Here is a 22,922-nt window from a genome sequence, read left to right on the forward strand (position 1 = left end):
TTTAATTGCAATTTTGACCATTCAGAAGACGTCTGTAGCTGGACACATGATATTGAAGCTGATTTTACGTGGTCCTTCCACCCCAATAGCCCATGGATGGGGCATTCCGGCTCTTCTCCTGGTAAGTTTATTTTACTGATGGAGCACACCCTGGGGTGCCAGCGGAGGAGGGTGTGGCTTGTGTAGGGAGCTGGGCTGGCGTTAGGGGGTTGCAGCCATACCTTCCGTAACATCTGTATATAGATATATATTGACTGTTTAATTAGTTATCTAATTATACTGCCTCTTGGATCACATTACACGTATGGAAAAAAATAGCTTAATTTCCAATGGGATCGGTTATAAACTGTGACCTATTCAGAAGGACAGGCATCCGGCATTGCAGCTCTGTAGAACTACATTCCCCATAATTCCACAGCAGCCTCTGTAAAGCCTCCAAACAGCCGCACCTAGGTGGTCATTCCGAGTTGATCGCTCGCTAGCAGTTTTTAGCAGTCGTGCAAACGCTATGCCGCCTCCCACTGGGAGTGTATTTTAGCTTAGCAGAAGTGCGAACAAAAGGATCGCAGAGCGGCTACAAAGTTTTTTTATGTAGTTTCAGAGTAGCTCAAAACCTACTCAGCGCTTGCGATCACTTCAGACTATTCAGTTCCTGATTTGACGTCACAAACACGCCCTGCGTTCGCCCAGCCACGCCTGCATTTTTTTTGGCACGCCTGCTTTTTTCCGAACACTCCCTGAAAACGGTCAGTTGACACCCAGAAACGCCCACTTCATGTCAATCACTTTGCGGCAGCCAGTGCGACTGAAAAGCTTCGCTAGACCCTGTGTGAAACGACATAGTTTGTTGTAATAGTACGTTGCGCCGCATACGCATGCGGAGAAGTGCCGTTTTTTTGCCACATCGCTGCACAGCGAACGAAAGCAGCTAGCGATCAACTCGGAATGACCCCCCCTTAGCCTCCAACCAAATATGATCATCTCACACACAACCGTTATCTCTTCCCCAGTAATTAACACAGCAGCTCAGAAAAACGGACACTTTAGTCAATCAGAAAAGCGCGTTGCTTGCAGCAGACATACATTAAATAGTATTGTAAATCTTCCGGCGTGTTGGGTCTCTTTTGAAGTCTTCCCATTGGGGGTCAGCGCTCCAAATGGAAGAACGTGGTGCCAGGAAGTAGGGGCTTGCAGCAGGAGAGGGGAAACTTACTAACAGTCTCAGTAGAAACCACTGCCCCTCCCATCTCCATCAGCCTAATAATGTTTAATTAATATAATGAGCCTTCTGCATGAACCGAAGGGAAGGACCTATTTTTATAACCTATGCTGTGTTTCCTGTCCCCTGGGATCGCATAATTGCCTGTTTAGTTTATTAACCTTTAGTGTTCCTTCACGAGAGCGGCTACTGCCAGAATGTCACAGGTGAAACGGCTTTGTAGCAAATGTCTTTTTTTATTTAAAATGTTAATGTTTGGGTCATCAGAGTTGATGGTTTCTTTATAAGAAAGTGGAGGCGCGTTGAGAAAATAGGTTATTATAAGGCTGTGGGGTAAATGGTATAAGATTTAGATTACTTATAGGCAGGAGGCCAGGAGACTACATATACAAATGCCATAAAATTACCATGCAGCACCTTGAGAGTAGGAGAAAGTGGCGATGTTTTGGCGATTTAGCTGTGAGAGTTAACGCAGTAATATTCTTTTAGGGCAAAACCAGGATGGTTTTGGCTTTAAAAATACTGACCCTTTCAGCAACCCAGAAGCCATTACATGTGGCCATAGTGTACTGGTGGTCATTCCGAGTTGATAGGTAGCTGCAGTTGTTCGCAGCGCAGCGATCAGGCTAAAAAACGGCTGTTATGCGTATGCGGCGCAATGCGCACGCGTGTCGTACGAGCACAACGAATGATGTAATTTTGCACAGGGTCTAGCGAAGCATTTCAGTCGCACTGGTGGCCGCAGAGTGATTGACATGAAGTGGGCGTTTCTGGGTGTCATTTTCAGGGAGTGTTTGGAAAGACACAGGCGTGCCAGAGAAAATGCAGGCGTGGCTGGGCGAACGCAGGGCAGGTGTGTGACGTCAAATCCGGAATTGAATGGTCTGAAGTGATCGCAAGCGCTGAGTAGGTTTTGAGCTACTCTAAAACTGAACAAAAAAACGTTGTAGCCGCTCTGCGATCCTTTCATTCGCGCTTCTGCTAAGCTAAAATACACTCCCAGTGGGCGGCGGCATAGCGTTTGCACGTCTGCTAAAAACTGCTAGCGAGCGAACAACTCGGAATGACCACCCCTATGCTGATTTGAGCGCATATCTTCTCCAGCGCCGCCCTCCTATCCATGCCTTGGGTTACGTAGCTGTCATTATTAGTGCGCATTGCATCAGCCCTATCCCCGGTGCAAGGGATCATTCTGAAAACTGGCGCATCTTCTACCGCACATGCGTGGAGATGCCTAAAACCTGGTACAGCGCATGCGTTACAGAAGTGTGCAGGAAAAGTGCTGGTGCAAGTTTTGGCGGTGCGACCGACGGTGGCGTCTGATGCAGTATTACAGCGTCTACGGGCGCTGGCAGTGGGCGTGTCAGCCATTGCACATTCTGACGCACGGATGTATATACAGAGAAGGACTTTGTAGCAGCAGTCGCAGATGGGTGGCCGACATAGACCAAGCCACGGCGGCGCCTGTGTCTATCTGTGAATAAGGCCGGCTATCTTGTAGCCCTGTACCGTCTACTCTCGGCCCCCGTGTCGGTCATATTACATACAGAGTGCGGCTGCACAGGAGCAGAAATCCCTCAGTGTTTCCGGCTCCCCACAGAAGCTGCTCTCATACATCAAAACTCTGCCTGGAGAAGAAAGAATTTGCCACAGGCCTTGTTACTGCTTTTCATGCTTGTGGACTAAGAATTCCTGCAGCGGTCACATCTGACAGAGGACAGAGGGGGGATCTGTTTGCCTGCAACAAAGCATTTGGCTGAGGGAACTTATGACTTTGGGGTGGATAGGACACACCTTCCCGTTAGTTCCAGCACCCCGCTGTCTCAGAGAGCATCACAACGCTGTGGGCCCGACACACACACGCCCAGCGCTCGTCTTCCATTAACTCATAGAATATGTTTATGTGCAGTAGCTAATGGTAATATGCCTTCGTTAACCTACAGTATCGTTATATTACGCCATATAGCTCTGTTTGGCCTAACTGCTGCAGTGCCCAGCCATACGCCCCGTTGCTCAGTAATTGTGCTGAATTTGCGTCTTTTTGCCACTATTAATGCAATAAAGAAAGAAGAACGTATGCACGCTGTGTGCTCCACTACTGGATTTGCGAGCTTTAGCAGTGCGACAAGGATGAGAAAAAGGCAGGAGACCGGGGACCGATATAAAATGAGTTGCGTCATGCGTCCTGCCACATAACTCTGCCACAAACGAGAGAGTCCTGTTTGTGTGCGTTGGGGTGCAAAAAAATAAATGCCAAAATCCTAAACTACATATTCATGGCACGGCGGATAAGTTGTGGCATGCACGTCGCACCTTATAGCGCAAAATCACTTGGGGGGGAATAAGGACGCCTCTGTAAGTACACACATAAGGGATGCAAGAAATAGAACGGTAGCATCGAGGGGAGCGTTAACGGTCCTTAATATGAGAACATCCAGTAAAGGGATAATCAAAAAAATAAGTAACGTATTATTAAAGAAGCTATAAAATTCCGGTCTCGCGTTTCCACAATTTATTGCTGAATTTATTGCTAAATATTCCACATGCACATATAGCTTCTATACATGCACTCGTGTCTCCGCTGCTTTACACCTCTGCACGTGTGCCGCAGCCGGGCGAACGCTGGTGATACAAGTGTAAATGTGTCTCAGAAGAGTGAATAAAAATGTGGCGTGATCCCTCATATCATCCACCATTGTCAGAGCACTTCCAAAACATGTTACGCCGACCGCCGGCGCTTCTATAAATACTTATTTTTTTTACTGCTGCCTCTTGGACCTCCCTTCGAACTGCTGAGTTTATTTTTAGGATCCAGACATGAGAACAGGGGGAGAGAGATGATCTAGACGCAGGGTGGTCTTCCCTTTGAAAGACAACAGAAGTTTAAGATAAACAGCTGTGACTGGTTTTCTGGGCATGGAAATAGGGGTTGTGTCAGCAATCATCGCAGGCTACATCAGCATGCGTCGCCGCAGCACCGCAGAGGGATGTCAATGAACGTATTGTGATTCAATCCGACGAAATGATTTCGTGTTTTGACTGTAAAGCATCAGCAAGTGTGTTATAGGCTGGCGGATGGTTTATTTCCACTACGTCATTTTCACTTATGTTGAATGTATTTTCCTTTTGCGGCGAAACAGTTTACGCTACTTAGCTACTAAGAATGACCTCCGTGCTAGTAAGAATTCCCATCGTAAGAGGCAGAGCAATTACAGCTTTCTTATGGTGGATTTTAGCAGCAAACTTCATTACTGACATAATAAGTCTATAGCACAGAAACACCCCACAGCCTATACTGCGTAGTGTAAAAGTGCGCAGGATGTGACTACAGATGGAGCCATCTTTATCTTGGCCTTTAATAGGATTAACTGAGCCGGGGCAGTAGGACTTAGGGGGTTATTCCGAGTTGATCGCTCGCTAGCAGTTTTTAGCAGCCGTGCAAATGCATAGTCGCCGCCCACTGGAGTGCGAACGCCTGTGCAGCAGAGCGCCTGCAAACACATTTTGTGCAAAACAAGACCAGCCCTGTAGTTACTTATTCTGTGCGATGATTGCTGCGGCGAGTGACAACGGTAATGACGTCAGATACCCGCCCAGGAAACGCCCGGCCACGCCTGCGTTTTTCCAAACACTCCCAGAAAACGGTCAGTTGACACCCATAAACGCCCTCTTTCTGTCAATGTCCTTGCGTTCGGCTGTGCGCTTGTAATCGTCGCTAGAACCAGTGCAAAACCACAATTGACTTCGTACCCGTACGACGCGCGTGCGCATTGCGGTGCATACGCATGCGCAGATTAGCCGTTTTTTCCACTGATCGCTACGCAGCGAACAACGGCAACTAGCGATCAACTCGGAATGACCCCCTTAATCCCCTGCTGTATTGTTCTCTCTGTATTGTATTGCAGCTGAGAACAATAGATGAAAGGCTTATGCTAATAAACCTTGGTGCACCTAGGTGCAGCGGAGAAGCCTATATCTGTATGTGTACAGTAAGTTAGCGAGGAAGTCAGCGGTTTTACTAAGTACTTCTCTCTCTTTACCCCGTAGCCAGTAGCAAGAACTATCTGCGGCTACCCAGCAGCGGGAGACGAGAAGGGCATCACGCACGGCTACTGAGCCCCACTATGCACCAGCCCAGATGCGTCCTTTGCTTGGTGTTCCGGTATCGCGCCTCCGGTACGAGCAGCGGAACTCTACAGGTGTTGCGAAGATCGAGCCAGGAGACCAAGTTACTGTGGAAAATACGAGAGGAGGCGGGCAGCGAATGGAAAGATGGCAGAATCCTCCTACAGAGTTACGAGGGAGATTACCAGGTACGCAAAAACGCATCAAGTATCTTTCTTCTCTTCCTGTTAAAGACTGTTATGTATACAGGGTTGGACTGGTCCACCGGCTAGCAGGGGAAACCCTGGTGGGCTCCACTGCCCTGGGCCCCACCCCCACCTCTAGGGATCAGGTTCCACACCGGGCACTTGCAGTATACATGATACATATGTTACATTATACTTACACAGGACTATTGTGTATTTTCTACAGTGCAGTGCTGTTATTAATCTGGTACATTATTATGTATGAACTAGCAGTATTTACTATATATTTTACTCAAGTGGTCCAGACAGTGGTTAGCCAAGTCTCTATTGGCCCCTAGCTCGGCACTCCCCCGGTGGGCCATTCATGACCCAGTCCAACACTGTATGTATTAATAATATATTATTACTATGGTACTATATTTTTAAAACAGATTTGTCTGCGCTGCCTTCTGTTGTTGGGCAAAATGCGGCCATAGGTGGGGACTTCTCACCACGAGATTTTGGCAATGTGTTACATTAACAGATCGGAGGCAAGGATTAACGTCAAAGTAATTAAAAGCATCTGTGGTGGGAGGATTATCACGACAGGTATGAAATGATTCCGCTATCCGTCACAATAACCGCCGCCCCCACATCAGGTGCTGATAATTACATTGCCGACAATCCCCGCATGCCATGGGCCGGTGCAATACCCTGCCAAAATCTCAAGGTGACATGAGTAAGACGACCTGGCTACTTAATGTCGGAAGAACAATGTTCCATCAGAAAATGCTTCATCGGTGGCTCCCGAAATGTTTCCATTATCCTGAGAAAGTCGATTTTACTGCAGTCACCCAAAAACTCACAGCAGAGCTATAAAATCAATTTGCCAGTAAAAAGTGGGGTGAGGTGTCATCCTCCGTGATGCATCTGTTTCTGCATGCCGCCCACAAAAAAACAGACATCTAATTCATTTTGTGAATTCATCCTAAGCACGGTTGTGTTTATTCCCCCCCCCCCCCCCCCCCAACCCGTTCCCGCTGTTCCCCTCAAAATCGTGACTACTATTTCACGTGTCGCCTGGAAATCACAAAGTGTTGTTCATTACGAAGAGCCTTAAATTTGTCTCCGTCGCCATTGCGCACGGGATCTGGGAGACCTGATGCATTGTGTATACATCGTGATGATAATAAATTGTCAGCGGGCTGCAGGAGAGGATCTGACTTCCAGGGGATTTGAATTAAAGGGACAGCTCTGGCTGATGTGCAATGCGAGATTTGTATTAAGAGGATTTATAGTGTTTATTTTAATATTAGGGTAAAATCTGGATGTCTCCCACCGGAGACTTCAGTTAAGCAGACTTGTTTTCCTTCTGTTTCCCGTGTTGTTATAGCAACTAAATGGTACGCTGCTTGTTATTCTGAAAGCTCTGATCTACACCAGCGCTCGGGCCTTTGTGGATGGCATTAGGCTTTTGATGTATTCGGTAGAATGTTGAAGTGTTGTCTTGCTAAGAGAGAGAAAAAACCCTGTTCTCCGATCCCTGTAGTTAGATATATGTAGGTATCAGCTCCGTGTTTCATGTGTGATTGTAATCTTACAGAAATTACACATCAGCCCAAACAGGCAGCATAAATGGAATAAAGGCAGCTTTGTACATGAGTAATACCCAGTGTGTAACGGGAGCTGATATCCTGCGCAATGGTGTTTATACTACTGTACATACAGCAGCCGTGTAATCCTCATACTGTAATATACACGTCCACCTGTGTACAGTGTTACTCTCATATTGTAATATACACGTCCGCCTGTGTACAGTGTTACTCTCATACTGTAATATACATGTCCTCCTGTGTACAGTGTTACTCTCATACTGTAATATACACGTCCGCCTGTGTACAGTGTTACTCTCATACTGTAATATACATGCTCTCCTGTGTACAGTGTTACTCTCATACTGTAATATACACGTCCGCCTGTGTACAGTGTTACTCTCATACTGTAATATACACGTCCGCCTGTGTACAGTGTTACTCTCATACTGTAATATACACGTCCTCCTGTGTACAGTGTTACTCTCATACTGTAATATACACGTCCGCCTGTGTACACTGCTACTCTCATACTGTAATCTACACGTCCGCCTGTGTACACTGCTACTCTCATACTGTAATATACACGTCCGCCTGTGTACACTGCTACTCTCATACTGTAATATACACTTCCTCCTGTGTACAGTGTTACTCTCATACTGTAATATACACGTCCTCCTGTGTACAGTGTTACTCTCATACTGTAATATACACGTCCGCCTGTGTACAGTGTTACTCTCATACTGTAATATACACGCTCTCCTGTGTACAGTATTACTCTCATACTATAATATACACGTCCTCCTGTGTACAGTGTTACTCTCATACTGTAATATACACGTCCGCCTGTGTACAGTGTTACTCTCATCCTGTAATATACACGTCCGCCTGTGTACACTGCTACTCTCATACTGTAATCTACACGCTCTCCTGTGTACAATGTTACTCTCATACTGTAATATACACGTCCGCCTGTGTACAGTGTTACTCTCATACTGTAATATACACGTCCTCCTGTGTACAGTGTTACTCTCATACTGTAATATACACGTCCTCCTGTGTACAGTGCTACTCTCATACTGTATACACGTCCTCCTGTGTACAGTATTACTCTCATACTGTATACACGTTCTCCTGTGTACAGTATTACTCTCATACTGTATACACGCTCTCCTATGTACAGTGTTACTCTCATACTGTAATAAACACATCCACCTGTGTACAGTGTTACACTCGTACTGTATACACGTTGTCCTGTGTACAGTGTTACTCTCATACTGTAATATACACACTCTCCTGTGTATAGTGTTACTCTCTTACTGTAATATACACACTCTCCTGTGTACAGTGTTACTCTCATACTGTAATATACACGCTCTCCTGTGTACAGTGTTACACTCATACTGTATATGTGCTCTCCTGTGTACAGTGTTACTCTCATACTGTATACATGCTCTCCTGTGTACAGTATTACTCTCATACGGTAATATACACGTCCTCCTGTGTACAATGTTACTCTCATACTGTAATATACACTTTCTCCTGTGTACAGTGCTACTCTCATACGGTAATATACACGTCCTCCTGTGTACAGTGCTACTCTCATACTGTATACACGTCCTCCTGTGTACAGTATTACTCTCATACTGTATACACGTTCTCCTGTGTACAGGGTAACTCTCATACTATATACACGTCCTCCTGTGTACAGTATTACTCTCATACTGTATACACGCTCTCCTGTGTACAGTGTTACTCTCATACTGTAATATATACGTCCTCCTGTGTACAGTGTTACTCTCATACTGTAATATACACGCTCTCCTGTGTACAGTGTTACTCTCATACTGTAATATACACGTCCGCCTGTGTACAGTGTTACTCTCATACTGTAATATACACGTCCTCCTGTGTACAGTGTTACTCTCATACTGTAATATACACGTCCGCCTGTGTACACGGCTACTCTCATACTGTAATCTACACGTCCGCCTGTGTACACGGCTACTCTCATACTGTAATCTACACGTCCGCCTGTGTACACTGCTGCTCTCATACTGTAATCTACACGCTCTCCTGTGTACAATGTTACTCTCATACTGTAATATACACACTCTCCTGTGTACAGTGCTACTCTCATACTGTAATATACACGACCTCCTGTGTACAGTGCTACTCTCATACTGTATACACGTCCTCCTGTGTACAGTGTTACTCTCATACTGTAATATACACGACCTCCTGTGTACAGTGCTACTCTCATACTGTAATATACACGACCTCCTGTGTACAGTGCTACTCTCATACTGTATACACGTCCTCCTGTGTACAGTATTACTCTCATACTGTATACACGTTCTCCTGTGTACAGGGTAACTCTCATACTGTATACACGTCCTCCTGTGTACAGTATTACTCTCATACTGTATACACGTTCTCCTGTGTACAGGGTAACTCTCATACTGTATACACGTCCTCCTGTGTACAGTATTACTCGCATACTGTATACACGCTTTACTATGTACAGTGTTACTCTCATACTGTAATATACACATCCACCTGTGTACAGTGTTACAATCGTACTGTATTCACGTTGTCCTGTGTACAGTGTTACTCTCATACTGTAATATACACACTTACCTGTGTATAGTGTTACTCTCTTACTGTTATATACACACTCTCCTGTGTACAGTGTTACTCTCATACTGTAATATACACGCTCTCCTGTGTACAGTGTTACTCTCATACTGTATATGTGCTCTCCTGTCTACAGTGTTACTCTCATACTGTATACATGCTCTCCTGTGTACAGTTATACTCTCATACTGTAATATACACGTCCTCCTGTGTACAATGTTACTCTCATACTGTAATATACACGTCCGCCTGTGTACAGTGTTACTCTCATACTGTTATATACATGTCCTCCTGTGTACAGTGTTACTGTCATACTGTAATATACACATCCTCCTGTGTACAGTGTTACTCTCATACTGTAATATACACGTCCGCCTGTGTACACTGCTACTCTCATCCTGTAATATACACGTCCGCCTGTGTACACTGATACACTCATACTGTAATCTACACGCTCTCCTGTGTACAATGTTACTCTCATACTGTAATATACACGTCCTCCTGTGTACAGTGCTACTCTCATACTGTAATATACACGTCCTCCTGTGTACAGTGCTACTCTCATACTGTATACACGTCCTCCTGTGTACAGTATTACTCTCATACGGTATACACGTTCTCCTGTGTACAGGGTAACTCTCATACTATATACACGTCCTCCTGTGTACAGTATTACTCTCATACTGTATACACGCTCTCCTATGTACAGTGTTACTCTCATACTGTAATATACACATCCACCTGTGTACAGTGTTACACTCGTACTGTATACACGTCCTGTGTACAGTGTTACACTCATACTGTAATATACACACTCTCCTGTGTATAGTGTTACTCTCTTACTGTAATATACACACTCTCCTGTGTACAGTGTTACACTCATACTGTAATATACGCGCTCTCCTGTGTACAGTGTTACTCTCATACTGTATATGTGCTCTCCTGTGTACAGTGTTACTCTCATACTGTAATATACACGTCCTCCTGTGTACAATGTTACTCTCATACTGTAATATACACTTTCTCCTGTGTACAGTGCTACTCTCATACGGTAATATACACGTCCTCCTGTGTACAGTGCTACTCTCATACTGTATACACGTCCTCCTGTGTACAGTATTACTCTCATACTGTATACACGATCTCCTGTGTACAGGGTAACTCTCATACTATATACACGTCCTCCTGTGTACAGTATTACTCTCATACTGTATACACGCTCTCCTGTGTACAGTGTTACTCTCATACTGTAATATACACATCCCCCTGTGTACAGTGTTACACTCTTACTGTTTACACGTTGTCCTGTGTACAGTGTTACTCTCATACTGTAATATACACACTCTCCTGTGTATAGTGTTACTCTCTTACTGTAATATACACATGCTCCTGTGTACAGTGTTACTCTCAGACTGTAATATACACACTCTCCTGTGTATAGTGTTACTCTCTTACTGTAATATACACACTCTCCTGTGTACAGTGTTACTCTCATACTGTAGTATACACGCTCTCCTGTGTACAGTGTTACTCTCATACTGTATACGTGCTCTCCTGTGTACAGTGCTACTCTCATACTGTATACATTCTCTCCTGTGTACAGTATTACTCTCATACTGTATGCATGTCCTCCTGTGTACAGTGTTACTCTCATACTGTATACATGTTCTCCTGTGTACAGTATTACTCTCATACTGTATACACAGCCTTCTGTGTACAGTGTGACTCTCATACTTTATACATGCTCACCTGTGTACAGTGTTACTCTCATACTGTATACATGCTCTCCTGTGTACAGTGTTACTCTCATACTGTAATATACACGCTCTCCTGTGTACAGTGTTACACTCATACTGTATACGTGCTCTCCTGTGTACAGTGCTACTCTCATACTGTATACATGCTCTCCTGTGTACAGTATTTCTCTCATACTGTATGCATGTCCTCCTGTGTACAGTGTTACTCTCATACTGTATACATGCTCTCCTGTGTACAGTGTTACTCTCATACTGTATTCATGTCCTGTGTACAGTGTTGCTCTCATACTGTATACACGTCCTCCTGTGTACAGTGTTACTCTCATACTGTAATATACACGCTCTCCTGTATACAGTGTTACTCTCATACTGTAATATACACATCCTCCTGTGTACAGTGTTACTCTCATACTGTAATATACCTGTTCTCCTGTGTACAGTGTTACTCTCATACTGTATACATACTCTCCTGTGTACAGTGTTACTCTCATACTGTATACATGCTCTCCTGTGTACAGTGTTACTCTCATAGTGTATACACGCTCTCCTGTGTACAGTGTTACTCTCATAGTGTATACCTGTTCTCCTGTGTACAGTGTTACTCTCACACTGTATACATGCTCTCCTGTGTACAGTGTTACTCTCATACTGTATTCATGTCCTCCTGTGTACAGTGTTACTCTCATACTGTATACACGTCCTCCTGTGTACAGTGTTACACTCATACTGTAATATACACGCTCTCCTGTGTACAGTGTTACTCTCATACTGTAATATACACATCCTCCTGTGTACAGTGTTACTCTCATACTGTAATATACCTGTCCTCCTGTGTACAGTGTTACTCTCATAGTGTATACCTGTTCTCCTGTGTACAGTGTTACTCTCTTACTGTAATATACATACTCTCCTGTGTACAGTGTTACTCTCATACTGTATACATGCTCTCCTGCATACAGTGTTACTCTCATACTGTATACACGCTCTCCGGTGTACAGTGTTACTCTCATAGTGTATACCTGTTCTCCTGTGTATAGTGTTACTCTCATACTGTATACACGTCCTCCTGTGTACAGTGTTACTCTCATACTGTAATATACACGCTCTCCTGTGTACAGTGTTACTCTCATACTGTAATATACACATCCTCCTGTGTACAGTGTTACTCTTATACTGTACACACGTCCTCCTGCGTACAGTGTTACTCTCATACTGTATACACGCTCTCCTGTGTACAGTGTTACTCTCATACTGTATACATGCTCTCCTGTGTACAGTGTTACTCTCATACTGTATACATGCTCTCCTGTGTACAGTGTTACTCTCATAGTGTATACCTGTTCTCCTGTGTACAGTGTTACTCTCACACTGTATACACGCTCTCCTGTGTACAGTGTTACTCTCATACTGTATACATGCTCTCCTGTGTACAGTGTTACTCTCATACTGTATACACGCTCTCCTGTGTACAGTGTTACACTCATACTGTATACACGCTCTCCTGCGTACAGTGTTACTCTCATACTGTATACATACTCTCCTGTGTACAGTGTTACTCTCATACTGTATACATGCTCTCCTGTGTACAGTGTTACACTCATACTGTATACATACTCTCCTGTGTACTCTCTCATACTCTGCAGTACATCCTGCCACACTAGAGCCGTGCTTTGTGATAGATTGACCCATTGCATCCAAGTCCCAAGCCTTATGCATATTGGAAATATATACAAATTCCAAAAACTGTAGTTTTCTGGGTTTTGGACGCATTTTCCCTTTAGTGCATCCTGCCCCTAATGTTTACTGAATAATAAATCCATAAAACATAGCTCCTTGGCTAATCAGGTATATCGCAGTGCCCCCGCTGGTCAAATAAATAATAGGCCCTGTAAATATATAAGTCCTATTGCCCCTGCTGAATAAAGATAAGAACCCATATGAAACCATTGAGAATGTACGGGGAATGACAGTGTGGGGAAGGACCTGTTTGTAAATGTGTTTCAGCAGATAGAGGTTGTAGTGCCTTCAAATTACTATGAAAGAAGGTGTAAAAAGAAAGCAACTACGTGCCTGTTCTGGGGCACACTTTATAAATTAATTGATTAAAATATAACATTTATTATAATCATTAAAACTACTGGGTATTTTGCGACATATGCTGGACAAATCCTAAAAATACACAATTAATCTGGGAGCACCACCAACCAAGTGCTACAAAGAAGCCTTTGTCAGACACGGCCCATATGTTGGTACGTTAGAATATATACTTCCTTTCGGATCACGGAAGTCCTGTGCGGTTTCACAATACTCTTTTGCCTTCAAATTACTGCAAGACCCTTACTCAGAAAATCCCGCTTTCCAGGTTTTCAGGATAGCATCTCACAGCTGCTCTTCCATTACATTAGGGAGGTAATTATCGGTCCCAAACTTTAGGGAAACAGTGCCCCCTGTGGTGCAATCAGGAATCACATGTAATGCTCTCTAATTTAGAAAGCACCAGTGTCATTTTCACTATAGTGGGCGACATTGTTAAATAATACCTGATTTATGGTTTTTTTGTTCCCCAATCGATTGTCTTTTGAATGCAAAGTCAGATTTGCCAAGCTGGGGAGAAATAAGCCTTTAGTAAATGATTTTCTACTGTTTCTTATTTGCTTCCCCAAGACAATCAATTTTACAGTATATATTACTTACCTATATTATTACATTAACATTGTTACAGTAATAGTTTTTTTTTTATCATAATGCAGCGATTGGGTTAAGTAAATAAAATAGATCACATTTTTGGATTATGGGCTAGATGTGTGAGAAGCTTTGTTCGTTAATTATTCTGCAAATTGGCAGAAATCTGCATCCGCCTGACTTCATACATGAAAGGATCTGAGGAGTATATGTTAGATGTGAGACTGCATAGAAACACAGAATTTGACGGCAGATAAGAACCACTTGGCCCATTTAGTCTGCCCCTTTTTTTATCCTTTAGGTAATCTCAACCCTTTTTGAACCTTAATTATTTGTAAGGATATTCATATGCCTGTCCCAAGCATGTTTAAATTGCTCTACAGTCTTAGCCTCTACCACCTCTGATGGGAGGCTATTCCACTTATCCACTACCTTTTCTGTGAAGTAATTTTCCCTTAAATGTCCCCTGAACCTCCCCCCCTCCAGTCTCAGGGTATGTCCTCGAGTTGTAATACTTCTCTTCCTTTGAAGAATGTTTCCCTCCTGAACGTTGTTAAAACCTTTGGTATATTTGAAATATAGTACGTGGGAATGATTTCCTGTACCCTCAGGTGTCAGTAGGCAGCAGCCAATCACACGATGGCGACAGTATCATCATCTAGCTAACACAGCGCAGGTGACGTCATGGGATGGGGTGATAATAAGGTGGGCGGAGGTGTCATATAATGCTTTAAGAGTTATGCATCACTGAATCTATAGGTAGCTGGAAAGCAGAAGCCGTCAGTTTTATATATATATATATATATATATATATATATATATATATATATAGTGAGAGTCATCTGTAATTTCCCTCCTTCTAGAAAAAAAATCTATTTCTGGGAATTTTCTGTCGGCAGCACTTCATTAAATTAAATTCTTCCTGGATATAATTGATGTGGATGATTTCAAGGCTTTCAGTTTACACTGCTTAAATCTTTATTAATCCTTCAGAGCGTTTAGTGTCAGTAAAAGTAGCGTGACGTATCACTGCATAACTATATCCACCTCAGTATGTCTCCCATTGCTTAGCGTCAGTAAAAGCAATGTGACGTATCACTGTATCCCAGCATAACTGTATACACCACAGTATGTCTCCCATTGCTTACCGTCCGTAAAAGCAGTGTGACGTATCACTGTATCCCAGCATAACTGTATACATCTCAGTATGTCTCCCATTGCTTACCGTCCGTAAAAGCAGTGTGACGTATCATTGTATCTCAGCATAACTATATCCACTTCAGTATGTCTCACATTTCTTAGCGTCAGTAAAAGCAGTGTGACGTATCACTGTATCCCAGCATAACTGTATACACCTCAGTATGTCTCCCATTGCTTAGCATCAGTAAAAGCAGTGTGACGTATCACTGTATCTCAGCATAACTATATCCACCTCAGTGTGTCTCCCATTGCTTAGCGTCAGTAAAAGCAGTGTGACGTGTCACTGTATCTCAGCATAACTATATCCACTTCAGTATGTCTCACATTGCTTAGCGTCAGTAAAAGCAGTGTGACGTGTCACTGTATCCCAGTATAACTGTATACACCTCAGTATGTCTCCCATTGCTTAGCGTCAGTAAAAGCAGTGTGACGTGTCACTGTATCCCAGCATAACTGTATACACCTCAGTATGTCTTCCATTGCTTAGCGTCAGTAAAAGCAGTGTGACGTATCACTGTATCCCAGCATAACTGTATACACCTCAGTGTGTCTCCCATTGCTTAGCGTCAGTAAAAGCAGTGTGACGTATCACTGTATCCCAGCATAACTGTATACACCTCAGTATGTCTCCCAATGCGTAGCGTCAGTAAAAGCAGTGTGACGTATCACTGTATCCCAGCATAACTGTATACACCTTAGCGTCAGTAAAAGCAGTGTGACGTATCACTGTATCCCAGCATAACTGTATACACCTCAGTATGTCTTCCATTGCTTAGCGTCAGTAAAAGCAGTGTGACGTATCACTGTATCCCAGCATAACTGTATATACCTCAGTGTGTCTCCCATTGCTTAGCGTCAGTAAAAGCAGTGTGACGTATCACTGTATCCCAGCATAACTGTATACACCTCAGTGTGTCTCCCATTGCTTAGCGTCAGTAAAAGCAGTGTGACGTATCACTGTATCCCAGCATAACTGTATATACCTCAGTATGTCTCCCATTGCTTAGTGTCAGTAAAAGCAGTGTGACGTGTCACTGTATCCCAGCATAACTGTATGCACCTGTGTGTCTCCCAATGATTAGTGTCAGTAAAAGCAGTGTGACGTATCACTGTATCCCAGCATAACTGTATACACCTCAGTGTGTCTCCCATTGCTTAGCGTCCTAAAGCAGTGTGACGTATCACTGTATCCCAGCATAACTGTATATACCTCAGTGTGTCTCCCATTGCTTAGTGTCAGTAAAAGCAGTGTGACGTGTCACTGTATCCCAGCATAACTGTATACACCTCAGTGTGTCTCCCATTGCTTAGCGTCAGTAAAAGCAGTGTGACGTATCACTGTATCCCAGCATAACTGTATACACCTCAGTATGTCTCCCATTGCTTAGCGTCAGTAAAACCAGTGTGACGTATCACTGTATCCCAGCATAACTGTGTACACCTCAGTGTGTCTCCCATTGCTTAGCGTCAGTAAAAGCAGTGTGACGTATCACTGTATCCCAGCATAACTGTATAAACCTCAGTGTGTCTCCCATTGCTTAGCGTCAGTAAAGGCAGGTGACGTATCACTGTATCCCAGCATAACTGTATACACCTCAGTATGTCTCACATTGCTTAGCGTCAGTAAAAGCAGTGTGACGTATCACTATATCCCAGCATAACTGTATACACCTCAGTATGTCTCCCATTGCTTAGCGTCAGTAAAAGCAGTGTGACGTATCACTATGTCCCAGCATAACTGTATACACCTCAGTATGTCTCACATTGCTTAGCGTCAGTAAAAGCAGTGTGACGTATCACTATATCCCAGCATAACTGTATACACCTCAGTATGTCTCACATTGCTTAGCGTCAGTAAAAGCAGTGTGACGTATCACTGTATCCCAGCATAACTGTATACACCTCAGTATGTCTCCCATTGCTTAGCGTCAGTAAAAGCAGTGTGACGTATCACTGTATCCCAGCATAACTGTATACACCTCAGTATGTCTCCCATTGCTTAGCGTCAGTAAAAGCAGTGTGACGTATCACTATGTCCCAGCATAACTGTATACACCTCAGTATGTCTCACATTGCTTAGCGTCAGTAAAAGCAGTGTGACGTATCACTATATCCCAGCATAACTGTATACACCTCAGTATGTCTCACATTGCTTAGCGTCAGTAAAAGCAGTGTGACGTATCACTGTATCCCAGCATAACTGTATACACCTCAGTGTGTCTTCCATAGCTGAGTGTTGTCAAACCAACACATATATTTAGAGGTCTATGTACTAAGCTGTGGATGCAGATAAAGTGGACGGAGATAAAGTACCAGCCAATCAGCCGGTACTTTATCTCTCTCCAAGCCGTAGTACATAGACCCCTATATAGAATATTATACAGTGAGTGTTCCTGAAATCCGTTTGGTGGCCATTTTGGCCTCTGATGAAACGTTCCTCTGCCTCTTATGTACACAATAGTTGAGTGTCGCCGGCTTTTTTCTACGTGCACTTAATTATTTGTGCAAAATAGCGCCTGCGATTGCCAGTCTGTGCCGTCAGTCTCCTTGCGCTGTTCCCTTACAGTCAGCCGTGATTGCATTGATTATTGAAGAGGTAAGCGACTGTATTAATGAGCGAGGAAGTGCCGCGGTGCTAGAGCGAAATTGCATTTTAAATTCTAATTGTGTAGTTCTCAGCCAGGGGGACGTGCGGGTAATGTGCGGCGGCAGCAGCAGGCTTCCTTGTGCTCGTCTTGGTCGCCCGTAGCAATACAGCTGCACCGAGCAGACGCTGAATCCCAAATTCTAGACATGAATTATGTACATAGCGCCGTCACTACTATATGCACAAAAGAGTCCTCACCGAGGTGCGGTCTGGAGCCGGGGTTTATCCCTAGTGATATTTAGTGGGGATGGAATCCCTGGTCAGAGCGGCCGTAGTGTTGTGGGACAGGGGGATTGGACACTATAGTGACAATTTACTTGCTAGGATCAAAGCAAATATTTCTGGATGATTCTATGTAGTAACATAGTAACTAAGGCTGAAAAAAGACAATTGTCCATCGAGTTCAGCCTATTTGTGGTCTCCTATGCAGTCTCATTATAGGACTAGTTATTTTTATGTTAGGACTGGTTATAATAACTATAATGCGTGCCTACGCAACATAACCCTGAATATCTTTATCCAATAGGAATTTATCTAACCCATTCTTAAAGGTGTTGACTGAGTCCACCATTACTACTCTCTCAGGCAGGGATTTCCAAACACGTATTGTCCTTACTGTGAAAAAACCTTTTCACCTCAATGTACGGAAACTCCTCTCCTCTAACCTAAGCGAGTGACCACGTGTCCTCTGTGCTGATCTTATAGAAAACAGGTCTGTCCCGAGCTCTGTGTATTGACCCCTTATATATTTGTAGATGTTGATCATGTCCCCTCTTAGTCTCCTCTTTTCCAATGTAAACATGTCTAGCCTTGCAAGCCTTTCCTCGTATTCCAGCGTCTCCATGCCCTTGATTAGTTTGGTCGCCCGCCTCTGAACCTTTTCTAGCTCCAGGATATCCTTTTTGTAATATGGTGCCCAAAATTGCACACAGTATTCAAGATGTGGCCTCACTAGTGATTTATATAATGGGAGTATAACACTCTCGTCCCTTGCATCAATTCCCCATAGATATTTGCTACAATTTTATACTGACTATTAACATCCCACAGAATCGCAGTGTGCGTCTATGGGGCGGAACTGCCCATTGCTGCTGTATGGTCGGATTTATGTGCTGGAGGGATTATTGGTTGACAGAGAAGCATCTGCTCAGTAAGAACAATTACTCAGGTTGTCGCTCTTTGCACGCAGGTTGTCATCGATGGAATTGTTGGCCGGGGGCAGTCTGGAGAGATCGCTGTGGATGACATTCGGATCGCCAACGACATCCCGCTGGAACACTGTATGGGTAAGTGACACCCGGTTCTGCCTCTTCTTAGTGTGGAGATCGGGCTCTTGGGGTTGTAGGGTCTTCTGCTCTCTACTCTACGGAAGTGTGACTTATTGTTGGGGAACGTGAGTGGACGGGTGTGGGAACACAATAACCAATGAGCAGAACGCCCACTCGGCTCATGTACAACGCAGTTACCTTCAGAAGTCAGATCCAAACATTAACCTTACAATCTACTGCAGGATTAGTAACTAATGAGGTCTTATAAACGCTTGCAAGTGCCGCCAGGCCCCCCTTTGGTGAACCCACCCCATCAGGGCTGATGTGTTCTAGTGTGGGTGAGGGAAACACATCACTGGCCGTGGGAGGAATTCAGGTCCATGCGCTGGCTGCACAGTGGCTTGTTCGCAACAGAAAATCACATGTATTTACATGGCGCCCCATAGAACCGCGCAGAAACAATTGCACTTTTGGTACAACTACTGTAATTGGCTGATATGTGTGCAGTCAGACATCGATGCTATGTCCGCTGGGATATCACCGGTAATTGAATCCCCACCCACCCAATGAATAAACAAGAAGTTGAGAAATAGTAATCGTCTTCTCAGCCATGCTTATATAGCAACCTGTCCCCGGGAATACACACAAACTGCCGTACAGCGTTATCACATGGTGAGGCTGATGGGTGGCGAGGGTGAAGTTTATTACCCTTATCCCCCAACAAATGCCTCTGAAGTAAAGTGCACATTACATTTCCGGCAGCTGCGGCTAGGAAAGGATTAGCACAACACTTGGGAAACACACACACATGTCATTCCAGGATGTCACATACATCATACAGTAGCGTCATACTGGATACATATATAATAACTAGTTACCAGTCTGTCATAAATACAGAACAACATAACAGTAAAATCAGTGCTGACGGCTGTGTGCGCCCGAACGCAGCAACGCTTGTATTGCTTAGTTGGGCACCATCTAGTGGTGGCCGGTGTGCACAATACTTGAGTTACCCCCATAGAGGTAAGGTGCAGCATTAGCCTTTTATTATATTGGATCTGCTTTCAGGGTTTGTTATGGACTAGAATTTTTGCGCAGTCATCCAGGAATATTGCCCAGTTCGTTTGTACATTTATATTAGTACACAGGGATTTTTGCATGTCTGAACAGGCAACAAACTGTGACAATGTGGTTAAATGGGAATTTCAAATCTGAGACAATTATCATTATTATAATTTAATTTTGCTGACAACAAAGACAACTGTGTGCACCATGTCAGTATTGCCACTAGAGCACAAAGTACCTAATTCAAGGTTGATTGCAAAAGCAAAATCTTCCTCTAATGGGCAAAACCTTGCTGCACTGCAGGGGTGGGGCAGATGTAACATGTGCAGAGAGAGTTAGATTTGGGTGGGTTATATTGTTTCTGTGCAGGGTAAATACTGTCTGCTTTATTTTTACACTGCAATTTAGATTTCAGTTTGTACACACCCCATCCAAATCTAACTCTCTCTGCACATGTTACATCTGCCCCACCTGCACTGCACATGGTTTTGCCCGTTAAAGGAAGATTTTGCGATGGATTAGGCCCGAAAACATCAATACACCCACGTACTTAATAATACATTTGTGTGCCCCACCACAACACGATTTTACTTTGGCAGTGTTCAGGCTTTGGTTATATAGATTGTTACGCACACACCGCTGCCCGTTCCAAATGGCAGAAAATGAGCAGCTTACAGTAGCTCTGGGACACGGACAGATTATTTACTGAACTGTCAAATGTCTTTAATACGGCATAAAAGGTTACCCTGGAAAATGTCATCATTGGAAATAGAGAAGTCAGCGCAGCCTTTAGTTAATTTTAGGATGGATGTTGCGTTTTCATCACAGTCCTCCGGTTATTTCATTGTCAATATTCACTGACTTGGATAAGTGGGATTCGGGAGATCTGGACCAGAAAATTACAATTTAGTGGAATAATTGTGACTTCGGTGAAGGATGCGCTATTGAGTGGTCATAGATCCTGTCATTGAGCAAAGCCGAGTAATGTGTCACAGACCCCAGCCCTGTATAGACAGATACTGTCACCTGCAGGAGGAGGGGGGGGCGCAGTCAAGGCCAGTAGGCGTCTGCGCCAACGCAGCATCGTCAGGGATATACTGTAATTCAGCAGCAGCTGTCTGTATATTATTACATGTTTCACAATAGCCGTGAGATTATTCACTTGTTTCATTCCAGTTAGGGATTAGGAGGATGGTGTAACCGGTGCTTTGTGGGATATAGACTGAGCATCTGATCGATACACGCTCTGCGCACACATACACAGCTTCCGCATTGCATATTAAGTGAAAGTAATGAATCCTCGGGGACATTTGGGCTTGTAGCTGAAATTAAGACACTAATGTGGTTTACAGGAAGGTATCTATGAGGTCTGCGCATTACCTGGTGAAATGTTCTCCATTGCAAAGAAATATATATATACGTAACAGGTAACCTGCTTTGGGGTATTTATAAGATATCACCAAATCATTCACATTGTAATATATGTATTTTTTCTTCCTGTTCTAGAACCCATCACTGCGTTCCCCCCGCCTACTGTATATCCAGGTATGCATATTATATAATGACATATACATGTTTACCTTGTTATTACACTTACATAATACCCTTATGTAGCAAAGTGTTTTAAGAGTAGGGGCATAACCGGCCAATCACCGCCCCCTGTGGCTCCTGCGCAGGCTTAGGTAAGCAGGAGGGGCCCCTGGAGCTCATGTTCCTGTATCTCCAGTCTCTACCTGTCCCATGTTCCTGTATCTCCAGTCTCTACCTGTCTCATGTTCCTGTATCTCCGGTCCCTACCTGTCTCATGTTCCTGTATCTCCGGTCCCTACCTGTCTCATGTTCCTGTATCTCCGGTCCCTACCTGTCTCATGTTCCTGTATCTCCAGTCTCTACCTATCTCATGTTCCTGTATCTCCAGTCTCTACCTGTCTCATGTTCCTGTATCTCCGGTCCCTACATATCTCATGTTCCTGTATCTCCGGTCCCTACCTGTCCCATGTTCCTGTATCTCCAGTCTCTACCTGTCCCATGTTCCTGTATCTCCAGTCTCTACCTGTCTCATGTTCCTGTATCTCCGGTCCCTACCTGTCCCATGTTCCTGTATCTCTGGTCCCTACCTATATCATGTTCCTGTGTCTCCGGTCCCTACCTATCTCATGTTCCTGTGTCTCCGGTCCCTACCTATCTCATGTTCCTGTATCTCCAGTCCCTACCTATCTCATGTTCCTGTATCTCCGGTCCCTACCTGTCTCATGTTCCTGTATCTCCAGTCCCTACCTATCTCATGTTCCTGTATCTCCGGTCCCTACCTATCTCATGTTCCTGTATCTCCAGTCCCTACCTATCTCATGTTCCTGTATCTCCGGTCCCTACCTATCTCATGTTCTTGTATCTCCAGTCCTTACCTGTCTCATGTCCCTGTATCTCGAGTCCCTACCTATCTCATGTTCCTGTATCTCCGGTCCCTACCTATCTCTTGTTCCTGTATCTCCGGTCCCTACCTATCTCATGTCCCTGTATCTCCAGTCTCTACCTGTCCCATGTTTCTGTATCTCCAGTCTCTACC

The 22,922-nt window shown here is 44.0% G+C and overlaps 1 protein-coding gene across 2 annotated transcripts in view; it reads left to right on the forward strand.

Annotated features, from left to right (window-relative positions):
- The window catches only part of NRP2 (neuropilin 2), a 154,364-nt gene that overhangs the window by 102,528 nt on the left and 28,914 nt on the right, over positions 1–22,922 (forward strand). For both annotated transcript variants that reach the window (XM_063932656.1, XM_063932657.1), the window contains exons 12-15: positions 1–121; positions 5,267–5,532; positions 19,213–19,309; positions 21,863–21,901. The exon at positions 1–121 is cut by the window's left edge and continues 20 nt beyond it. In XM_063932656.1, the coding sequence (XP_063788726.1) occupies positions 1–121; positions 5,267–5,532; positions 19,213–19,309; positions 21,863–21,901 (523 nt within the window). The remainder of the gene's footprint in view (positions 122–5,266; positions 5,533–19,212; positions 19,310–21,862; positions 21,902–22,922) is intronic.

Source organism: Pseudophryne corroboree, chromosome 7 (assembly GCF_028390025.1).
Source record: "Pseudophryne corroboree isolate aPseCor3 chromosome 7, aPseCor3.hap2, whole genome shotgun sequence".
Lineage (NCBI taxonomy): Eukaryota > Metazoa > Chordata > Amphibia > Anura > Myobatrachidae > Pseudophryne > Pseudophryne corroboree.